Source organism: Rhinopithecus bieti, unplaced genomic scaffold, assembly GCF_001698545.2.
Source record: "Rhinopithecus bieti isolate Rb0 unplaced genomic scaffold, ASM169854v2 scaffold_58058, whole genome shotgun sequence".
NCBI lineage: Eukaryota > Metazoa > Chordata > Mammalia > Primates > Cercopithecidae > Rhinopithecus > Rhinopithecus bieti.
The window spans coordinates 237,692-249,490 of NW_016822568.1; the positions used below are offsets into that span (position 1 = coordinate 237,692).

At 46.0% G+C, this 11,799-nt stretch overlaps 1 protein-coding gene across 1 annotated transcript in view; it reads right to left on the reverse strand.

Annotated features, from left to right (window-relative positions):
• The window catches only part of KAT2B (lysine acetyltransferase 2B), a 122,866-nt gene extending 116,290 nt beyond the window's left edge, over positions 1–6,576 (reverse strand). The window contains 3 exon segments of the mRNA XM_017860976.1: positions 6,284–6,350; positions 6,352–6,408; positions 6,410–6,576. Of these exon segments, the coding sequence (XP_017716465.1) occupies positions 6,284–6,350; positions 6,352–6,408; positions 6,410–6,576 (291 nt within the window).
• Between the last annotated feature and the right edge of the window lie 5,223 nt (positions 6,577–11,799).

Below are 11,799 nucleotides of genomic sequence, written 5' to 3' on the forward strand. Positions count from 1 at the left end.
AAAAAAAAAAAAAAAAAAAAAAAAAAGAGCAAAACAAAAAACATTGATTTTTTTTCTTTCTGTGCTGCAAGGGTATTTGTCTAAAACACACTTTCTCAACTTCTGTTAATTCTATTAATATTCTGGACCAGATAATTCTTTGTTGGGGGGAGTTGTCCTGTGCATTGTGGGATGTATAGCAACATTCCTGACCCACTCCTAGTTGCCAGTTGCATTCCCTCCTCCCAACTGCAAAGATTGAAAATGTCTCCAGATATTGTCAAATGTCCCCTGGGAGGTGAAATAGCTCCTTGGTGAGAGCCACTGCTCTAGATGCTGACAATTGAAAAAGACATTTGCTCTCTGGGGGAGTGATTGACAAATACAAAGGTGTTAGGGGCACTTTCCAACTGTAAGTCTTGTTCTAGTGCCCCACCCACCAGCCCTTAGCCAACAGAGGATGTTTTTTCTTTTATGGGGGCACATCCACCTATGCTCTCTGTATATTCTACAGCCAGTGCTACTTCTAGATTATAAGTCATCATTATTATTATTATTATTTTGAGACAAGGTCTACTACAGTGGCATGATCTCAGCTCACTGCAACTTCTGTCTCCTGGGCTCAAGCCATCCTCCCACCTCAACCTCCTGAGTAGCTGGGGACTACAGGCATGCACCACCATGCCCGGCTAATTTTTGTAGAGACAGGGTTTCACCATGTTGCCCAGGCTGGTCTTGAACTCGGGAGCTCAAGCAATCTGTCTGCCTTGGCCACCCAAACTGCTAGGATTACAGGCATGAGCCACCACGCCCCGGCCCTATTTTTTCAATTAAGACTAATTTTATAGTCCTGTGTCCATGAAACTCCTTAAATGTGGCACCTTGCCTAGAACCCACGCAACTGGGTTCTCCATAAATGCTTCGTGGCCACTGGCTCTGATATATGAGTAAAGCACCAGGCAATTCAGTTTAGCTAGCATTAACCTAGCATCTTTATGTTCTAGGAATTCTGGGGACACTTTTTTCTTTTAACTTTAAGGTTGAAGTCATGATTACCACCTTATACATGCAGTCATTGAGGCTCAGAGAAAAACTAAGTGACTTGTGCCTAAGATCACACAAGTGGCAGAGCTGGGGTGGATTCAGGACTGAGTCTGTTGCTCTTACTTGACTTCCAAGTTATCAGTGTCTCCCCTGCCTTCTGAGGGCTTGCCATGGGCAACACACCATGCTGGATGTCTAATACAGCCCATTTTAAAACCTCACTGTTATGCCATGAGGGGGGTAGCATCATTCCTTTACAGACAGGAAAATAAAGGCTTAAATGAAATCCTTAACCAAGGTTGCAGAGCTGGATATCCCAAAATTTGAACTCAGATTAGTCTGAACTCGGAAGCCCATGTTCTTAACCACTATAACCTATTGTCTCCCCTTATGTATTAATATAAATAGCCTGTTCCTTTAGGAAGGGTTAGTCAATGGGTTTTGTTTCTCTTTTGAAGTTAGTACATGATACACTTTAATTCAAGAAGACTTGGATTTGGCCTACTCATACATTCACTTGAGGTTTCTTGTTATAACATTAAAAACCCAATCCCAAGCAGGCATGGTGGTGCAGGCCTGTAGACCCAGCTACCCAAGAGGCTGAGATGGGAGGATCGACTGAGTCAAGGGGTTCAAGGCTGCAGTGAGCTATGATCAGGCCAGTGCACCCCAGCCTGGGCAACAGAGCAAGACCCTGTCTCTAAAATAAATAAATAAATAGGCCAGGTGTGGTGGCTCACACCTGTAATCCCAGCACTTTGGGAGGTCGAGGCAGGCAGACTGCTTGAGTCCAGGAGTTTGAAACCACCCTGGCAAACATGGCGAAACCCCATCTCTACCAAAAAGTACAAAAATTAGCTGAGTGTGGTGGTGCATGTCTGTGGTCTCAGCTATTCAGGAGGCTAAGGTGGAAGGATCACTTGAGCCTGGGAGGTGTAGGTTGCAGTGAACCAAGATCACACCACTGTACTCCTGTCCGGGTGACAGAGCAAGATCCTGTCTCAATAAATAAATAAATAAATAACCCAATCCTATCAATATCTGTGGGATACCTAGAACTGTCCTATATGACAAATCTCTACTCAGTTGTCAAGAAGTGATTAAGTTATAATGCCACAACTGCTATCATCACAGCTAATCATTTCTTCCACTTTCTCTTCTCTGGTTCATTCGCTTAGTCAATAACCGCATCACTAAGAATCTATTCAAAGATTATAAATGCATATCAAATAATCATACAAATCATAAAAATCATAATAAAAGCACCAGAAAGAGTACGGATGAATTTCAAAAATTTCTAATGGGAAGGCTGCTCAGGAGGGTAAAGGAAAGGCAAGGAATCTGAGTTCTGTAGGAAGGGTTGGTAGCTAATTTTAAAGTGTGGAAAGAAGAGCGTCCAGTCCCAGGGAACAGCATGTGCAAAGCCCCTCACCCCACCTCACCCCCAACTAGGTGAAAGGAAACTATGTGTCTGAAGCCTTAATAAGGGGCCACAGATAGCAGTAGCCAGGCCATGCAGGGCCTTGTGGACCACAATAAAGAGAAATTATAGGGCCTGAAATTGGGGTATAACATTGTCAGATCTACTTTTTTTTTTTTTTTTTTGAGACAGAATCTCGCTCAGTCACCCAGGCTGGAGTACAGTGGCACAATCACAGCTCACTGCAACCTCTGCCACCACGCCTGGCTAATTTTTTATTTTTTGTAGAGACGAAGTCTCACTATATTACCCAGGCTGGCCTCAAACTCCTGGACTCAAATGATCCTCCCGCCTCAGCCTCCTAAAGTGCTCAGATTACAGGTATGAGCCACTGCGCCTGGCCTAGATCTACATTTTTAATGATCACTCTGGCTGTGTCACACATAAGCAAAATGACTCTGAAGCAACCTTTACCAGGACACAGTTCAAAGATCTGGATCCTGCAAAACAAGTTTGTTTGTTTCTTTTCTTTTTCCTTTTTTTTTTTTTTTCCTTTTCTCTGGGGTGTGGCACGTCACCCTGGTTGAGTTAGCTCCCTTCTTTTTTGGTTTTGTTTGTGAAGTTTAAAGGCCAGATTTATATCAGGCCTGGGACCTGTTTTTCTTTCAAAAGCCCCCCAGTAAACTACCTTATCTCTTTCTAGATTCCTCCTCATTCTCTAATCTCTCTAATCTAACTTGCCAAGGGGCCTGTGGCAAAGGTAGAGCAATCTGTCCTTTTGGGCTTGCTCATATTAAGTGCAGAAACAAGCCAAGAGAGAACCACAGATTCTGCTCTCTTACACTCCCTAGTATCCAATCAAGCCCAGTTATTTTTTTTTTTTTTTAAAGCAAATCTGAGATAGTGTCATTCCCCAGGTTAAGATTCCTGCACTCCTCACTGCCCTCTTGGCCACGCACCCCTCACCCCCAACCAGGTGGCCCTAGGCAACAAAGGTCTGGCTCAGTTGGCCCACCTCCAAGCTTCCAGAACTGCTTTCAGTTTCTCCACTACAAGAAGCTTCACCCCACCCCACTCTGCCCTGCCAAGAGTTCTTAGCAGCCCCTGACACCTCCTCCAGGAAGGCAATCCCACCCCACCAGTGCCCCAGTCTATGAATTGTCCTGCTCTGGGTCCGCAAGTACTCCAAGAAAGTAGTTTTTCTGAACTTCTCTGTAATTCTGGTTCACTGCCCTCCCTACGCCCCAACACATGCATACACACACATGCACTTGTGCACACGTGCAGTAAATAACTCCTGAAGGACAAATGCTGTGTGTCATAGGCCCAGCACCTAGCACAATGCCTGACACCCAGTTGGTAATCCTCTAAATATTTACTGAATGAATGCACACATAAAAATGAACACTTTCAGCCGGGCATGGTGGCTCATGCCTATAATCCCAGCACTTTGGGAAGACAAAGTACTTGGGCTCAGGAGTTCGAGAACAGCCTGGGCAACAAGGTGAAACCCTGTCTCTACAAAGAATACAAAAATAGTAATAATAGTGTACTGGTGCATGCCTGTAGTCCCTGCTAGTCAGGAGGCTGATGTGGGAGGATCACCTGAGCCCGGGGAGATTGAGTCTGCAGTGAGCTACAATCATGGCACTGTACTCCAGCCTGCAGGCAGTGTGAGACCCTGTTTCAAAAAAAAAAAAAAAAAGGCCTTAAAATAAATTTTCTCTTTCTCTTGTTTGGTCATGAAAGTAACCAGAAAACACTCAAATCCCAAACTTTGGAAGTGGTGCTACATCTCACCCATGGAAATTTGAAAAGATCAAAAATATCAATGCAGGCCACATATGCTCATGGTTTTAGACAAAACCAAAACTTCAGGAAAGTTCTCAGATATTAAAGCTACAGCAGGCAGCAGGAAGTCTTTAAGAGGTGCTGGTAATGATAACCCAATAAATAAATGTTAAAATAAAGCCAGGACAGAAACACTGAGTTGACACAGTTCCTGCATGAGCCCACTTTGGCTGCAAAACACCAAGGCCACCAAGTAATTGACCTTGCTCTTTTTTTTTCATAGGTTTTGGGGGAACAGGTGGTGTTTGATTACATAAATTCTTTAGTGGTGATCTGTGAGATTTTGGTGTACCCATCACCCAAGCAGTATGCCCTGAACCCGTGACCTTGTTCTTAATTCTGTACATAGCTCTAGCTCTCCCTTCTGCCTACTACAGTGTCCTGTTCTCATTCATCTAATGCCCTTCATGATCAACTCCTGGGCTTGCACCTTTCAAAAAGCACACTCCCCACTTCATCTTTTTTGCATTCCTTCTTCAGAAATAACCACACAGCATTATTATTTGTTTCTGTCTTTTCTGCTAAATTCAAAGGGGATAAATAATATGTTGTCCAGGTCTGAACTGGAATGTGGTCTGTGGACTAGCGTAGTACCACTTGGGAGTTTGTCAGAAATGCAAACTCTTAGCTTCCACCTCAGACCACCTGATTCAGAATCAGCATTTTAACCAGGTTCCCAGGAGATTCCTATGCGCATTAAAGTTTGAGGAGCACTGGGCTAGATCCCACATTCACTCAACAAATATTTATTGAACCAGTATAGGATACAGAGGTGCTCAACATAAACATGAGGATACGGTGTGGAAAAAGAGCAAGCACAGACATTCCATTGTGACCAAGAAGCTCCTGTAAATACTAAGAAGAGTATAACCCAGATGTTCCAGCAGAATAAATAATAGTTATGTCAAAATTCAGAAGTGGCCACTGCAGCTTGATTGTGGGAATTGGGAATCCGGAATCTGGGAACTTGACCCTCTTTGCAGCAGGCAGGAAGAATATAGGGAGGTGTGTGAGTGTGTGTGAGTGTGTCTCTTCCCTGCCTCTGCCACAGGCCGCAGGAGCTGACAAGGCCAAGTCCCCGCCCCCCTCAGCTGTCACCCTGTCAAAACAAAGCCGCTGCTGACAGCGCAGGGCCAGCCTGCCCCGCGGCCTCGGGCAATCCTCCCACCTCGGGAGCACGGCCCCCACATCTGGATGTGCAGCTGGGGATGACAGGGTGCCTAAACTGGCATGGAGAGTGGGTAGCAAGAAATGAGTGTCCTCAAACCAAGCAGTAGCGTCCGCGGTGCTGGGCTGTCACCTTGCCAAATCCTGTTTACACCTCGAGCAGCTGGGACAGCGTTTTAACTAAACAAGTAATAATACAATAATGACAGGGCTGTCACTGCGCGCGGCAGCGCCTCCGCCCCCAGCCGAGGGCGTCAGGCGCCGCAAGACCCTAGCCTCCGGCTCTGCCCACCTTCGCACCCCGCGCTTTCCTCCCCTTCGCTTTCCCAAAGCGCCAGGAGTCCGGGAGTCTTCTTCACCCCGACTCCTTGCACCCAGTTCCTCCCAGTGGGACACGGGAAGGGATCGACTGCAGAAGGGACCACTCAGTCCCCCAAAAGATGTTTCCCTGCCCCTGGGTCGCCCGCCACATGGAGAGCACCGCTCCACTCCCGGGAAAGTGACTCCAGCGAGCTCCTACAGAGCAACAAAACCCCAGAGTAGCCCGGGAGCTCGGATTCCGAAGCTACTCCTTTCAAGCGGAAGGAATGAAGGGCTCTCCGTCTTAGTGATCCCCTTCTTCAAACCCAGCAGGACTCTTATCCAAGAAGAAGCTAATTGGGCGCGGGCGACAAGAGCACTTCCGCGGTGCAGCGGCCCCAGGCGGGAGGCGAGAGGCAGAAGGCGGGAGGCGGAGGTGGAAGCGGGAGGGGGAGGGGGAGGGGGGTCCCGCGGGCTGGGCCCCTAGCACCCATCCGCGGTCCGAGAACGGCGAGCGCGTACCTTGCAGGCGGAGTACACTCCGAGTTTCTCCAGTTTCTTGGCCCGCGGAGCGGAGCGTAGTTGCGCCTCTCACGGCGGATTCGGGCGAGCCACCGCCTCCCGCTCCTTCGGCCGTCCCGCTGCACCACTGCCGTTGCCGGACCGCAGGCGCCCGAGCCCCCGGCAGGCAGGCGCGCGAGGGGAGCCGCGGGGCGCGGCGGCAGCGCCACGGGTTGCGGGGGCAGCGCCCCGCCCGGCCCCTGCCCCGGCTCCTCCCCGCAGCCGCCCAGCCCGGCCCCGCAGCCTCGGACCATGCCGCCCCCGAAGCACGGCAGAGGGCGCCGAGTGTCAGGCGCGCCGCCGCCGCCAGGGTCTCCCTCCGGCTCTGTCTTCGGCGAGAGCCGAGACCCTCCGCCCCCACGCCCTCCCCCCCCCTTCGCCACCCCCTCCCCGCCCCGCCCTCCCCTCGCCGCGCCGCTCGGCCGGGCTAGCTCCGGCCGGGCCCCGCGAGCTGGTGGTGGCGGCGGCGGCGGCAGCTGCTCCCCCAGGAGGGAGGGGACTAGCGGCTCCGCTGCCGCTGCCGCTGCCACCGCCGCCACAGCACACGCCCTCCCTTGGTTATCCTGCCCGGGACTCTGCTCCGCGCCCTGGCTGCGGACATGTTCCTTGGGGCCGCGGACTGGGTGTGCGTGCGGGCGGGTGCCAGCCTCGCAGTGTGTGCCGGGGCCGGGAGGCCCCCCACGGCCTCTTTTCCGCTGCCCGCGGGGTTTGCACCCCCCACCCCAGTGCCTCGACACCTACTGCTCGCCCGCCAGGGGGCGAGGCCAATCCCTGGGTGTGGGTAAGGGTGGGGATGAGGGTGGGGGTAGGGGACTGGAGCCCAGGCACCTGCTGGCCACCTCCCCCCTCCGCGGCCCCCCATCCGACCCCCTCACGCCCGCACCAGTAGGAGGGGGCCGCCTCTCAGTCATTTGTCCTTCCACTCTCTTCCACCCTGTCTCTGAGCAGAGACAACTTCCTCCACCCTAGCGGGAGCCAAAGGAAAAAAAAATATTTTTGAAAAGTACCCGTCCATGCTAATCCTTTTCTTTGTTGCTAATTCACCAAAATAAAAGCGTGATGTTTTCCCTTTCTCTTTTTAAATACTTTCTGTCAAACTATGTTTTAATATAATTAACACTTTCTTCCTATAGCAATTTGTGGGTCAGATCTGCCAGAAGAGGGGAAAAAACTTACCATTCCCTGTACTTTTTGTTTGAAAGTGCTGGTTGCTAAAAGAACGACTGTCTAAAAGCATTGTCAAAATTAAAACTATGTGCAGTGGGAAAAGTTTGAATACAAAAAGTTTGTTAACAGGATTCGTTTCTGGGTGGTGGTTCTATCACGTTACGTAGTTTTCAAAATTGTACCACCAGCGTGCATATTAACCAGGAAAAAGATATAAGCATCATTCAAAAGAATAAATACCGATTTTGGCCTCAAACTTAAAAAAAAAAAAAACCCTCAACTCAGTGTTTTCAACTCTTGTTGAAAACTGTTGTTTTCTCTGTTGATGACTGTGGAGCATACATGTCAGTGCTGCGTTTGAAAGTGGCGTACGCTTGATCGCCTTCCTAAAACAGGTTTTAAAAGTCCAGGGCTGTTTCTCAGGACCCTTCAGAAGTGCCCTACTTTTTGTTATATGCAATGTAGGTCATAATGTGCTTATTATCAGATTTTATACATGCTATATAGCTCTCAGGCCAGACGCCTTAAGGGGTGTGCTTTTCGTTGGAAACATTCCCCTTCTCCTTTTTCCAGATTCTCTGTGTTATTTTGACTTGTAATGCAGGGTAATATATAAACATGGGAAGGTGGGGGACTTTGTAGATCTAAACAGTGATATTAGTTTAGACAGGGCAAAAGGCAATATTCTCTCCCAACTTGAGTGCAGTCTTGAGGGGATGAAATGGCAGATTCTTATCAAGTTCCGTTCAGGACAATTAACTTCAGTGCTTCCTTTCTTAGCTTGACGTGCTTCACGTTACCAGTGTTACTCTCTCCTGACTCTGCTGAGATGTTTCGCAGGTTTTTGCCATTCTCCTCAAAGCAGGGTGAGAGTCTTAAAGGCTGTGCTTCTCTGATCAAACTCTAACATGGATTTAACAGATACTAATAAGAGCTTGGGTTCCACCTTGTAGGCGTTTGTCAAACTGATGGAATGGTCCACTTGAGATTTGTACATTTCACTGGATGTAAATGTTACCTCAAAATTTTAAAAAAAAGAAAAGAATTACAAGCATTGAACTCTGTTTAATGGTGCTGTTTGTACTTTGAGATGCGTCAAAAATAAGATGTATGGATGCCTCCATGCATGGGTAAAGGGTGGATGAACAGAGATACAGTAAAGCAAATAGGGGACCATATAATAGTAGAGTCTAGGTAATGGGCACACTGCGCAATTCTTTCAACTTTTCTGTATGTTTGAAAATTTTCACAGTAACATATTGGGGGAGGGAACCCAGATTTAACATTAAGGCACCTATCACCTCCTCCTCCCAATCGTCCCTCAGAATTCAGGAGGCAGACAATTTCCAGGATGTTTTGAAGCAGAAGTAGCCATTCTCCTTTCAATCCACTCTGAAAACCATCACTGTCTGTGTGGTGAATGGCTTGTGCCATTAACTGAACATTATTTTTCATTATTTCCCTGCTCAGAGTACCCAGATGACATACTGCCTTAGGCTGAAGGCCCGCAGTTTCAAGACCTATTCAAAGTGTGTTATGAGCACCAGGCAAGGAAATTTCAAGGGCAAAGGATTCAGGAGGCTTATTTCTTTTCCATAACTAGGTTGTTGTAAGCATTCAGTATGCTCTTTCTGTGCACACAGTACTTTTAAGAAATGACTACCAAGAAAATAAAAGGCAATGTTTTCATTTACAAAGTGTTTACCACTTACTGAGGTAAAGAAGCTACATTCAGGAAATAAAAGCCTGGAGAGTGGGCATAGTAGAGAGGCAGGCTGACCACTGGAGGTTACTTGTGGTATATTCACACAATAGAATATTTTATAGCTGTTATACAGAATGACCTTTATAAAAATATAATAACATAGATCTGTAAGAAACACTGTTGAATAAATCTCAGTGCAGCGGTTATGTTAAAAACAAACTCACATTGACATATAAGCACAATTTTGTATATGTTCAATAAAGGCATGGGAAATTCAAAAGTAATGAAAAGATTTTAAAAGGTGCATAGCAATAAAATAAAATTTCAACTTCACAACATGATATTATATAACAAGAAGTTGACAAGGTCCACCCCTTCCCATTCTCCCTGGTGCTGCAGTATACTTCAGCCAAACTCAGGAAACGCTTTCCTACCTCAGGGCCTTTGCATTTGCTGTACTATGTGGATACCCTCCACCAAATAGCATGGCTAGCCCTATTCATCTGGTATTCCTTGCTCCAAGATGCCTTCCTAAGAAAGGCAAGTTTTGTGGCCATCTATTGTTATATCATCTAGCAGAGTTTCTTGCCATATTCCTTCCTACTAAGGCTACACAACTTCTGTAATGTACCACTAACCCTGAATCCCATAGATGGATTGAAATTGTCCCCAGTAAAGGCACAGATGCTAAGGGTACAGATCAAGTGGTCAAAGGTCAAAGTGCAGGTTTGACCCAGTGCATGGCCCATGACTGACATTCTTCCCAGCCACCTGCTTTTAGAAACAGCAGTTGGATATGAGTGTGAAATAAAGAGACGTGAGGTCAGTGTCTCAGTGGGGCCCCTTGGGCCAACGTTCCTCTGAGGGAAGTGGCTATAATTACTGAACATTTAATTTTAAATTAAATAAAATAAATAAATAAATAAATAAATAAAATAAATCCTCCTAGGAAAAATATTGAAAAAAAAACGATGGGGAAACATAAAATCCCCTTCCCTAGTTTTCAAGCATTTATGAATTAAATCATCATTTCCAGTGTGAATCTTAACCATGCCCCAAATACCATTAGTGCTCTTTTTTTTTTTTTTTGAGACAGAGTCTCGCTCTTTTGCCCAGGCTGGAGTGCAGTGGTGCTATCTCGGCTCGCTGCAACCTCCACCTCCTGGGTTCAAGTGATTCTCCTGCCTCAGCCTCCCGAGTAGCTGGAATTACAGGTGCCCACCATCACACCCAGATAATTTTTTATATTTTTAGTAGAGACAGGATTTCACCATGTTGGCCAGGCTGGTCTCGAACTCCTGACCTCATGATTCACCCACCTCGGCCTCCCAAAGTGTTGCAAATTCAGGCATGAGCCACCATGCCCAGCCCCATTAGTGCTATTTTATTCAACTTTTTTTTTCCTTTTTGAAGCAGGGTCTAGCTCTGTCACCCAACCTGAAGTGCTGTGTTATGATCAAGGCACACTGCAGCCTCCACCTCCTGGGCTCAAGTAATCCTCCTACTTGAGCTTCACAAGTGGCTGGGACTACAGGCATGTGCCACCACACTCGGCTATTTTTTTTTTTTCCAATTTTTATTAGAGACAAGGTCTCAATATGTTGCCCAGACTGGTCTCTCACTCCTGGCCTCAGCAATTTTCCTGCCTGGGTCTCCCAAAGTGTTGGGATTACAGCCGTGAGCCACTGCACTACCCAACCTTATTTATTTTTGTTGTTAGTTGTTCTTAGTAACAATCTTCTATTATTAATATTAATAGACCTAAGTATATTTGGCTAAGCCTTGCCCTTGTAAAGACAGAGGGGTTTTTTCTATTGCTTTCTGTTTTAAATATTAACACATACTTGTTTCACCAGTTTACTTATCATTTACAATGAAAGTACAATATAAGTAAAAGAAATGAAGTCAGCTCTCTAAACTTTCTACTTTTCAAAAGCAGTACATGAGAATTTACTGTTTCAAGCACCTTGAAAATTATATAAGAAAATCAAATTTCCAAAGAACCAAACTTTGATATGACCTTGATTTTCTGGAATGATGAGAACATCGTAAATTATATTCCTGTTAGTGCCAGATAATTGTTTAAAATAAACCTGAGGGATTCTAATTCCCTAAATGTATAAAAACATTCATACATATAGTTTCACAAATTAGGAAAAAAAATCTTTCTCAGAACAGGTTTTCTAATTCAGGGTCCACTTATAAGGGAAGCCTTTTCTGTAAAAGGCTTCCATTTCTTAACCCTAACGCCTGATTGGCTGAGCACACGGCCACTGACCTTTTAAGTCTAAAATCAAAGCACAGAGCAGTGTGTTCCAATGTATGAAATAGGTGCTATACATCAGCAAATGCTTTGGGTAAGAAAAACAAAGAAAAATGACAACTGTTTAGTATAGTAACATGATATCCCTTCAAAACCACAACAATTTTATATTGTCATAAAATATTTCAAATACATTGAAAAATAAAGTGATATATTTGTATATTCACCAACCAGGTTTTTAATGTTTTCATTTTCCATAAATATATATAATAAATATATAATTAAAGACTGCTCTTTTATACCTTTCTTTATCTCATTTCCCAATTCCCTGCCCACCCCAGA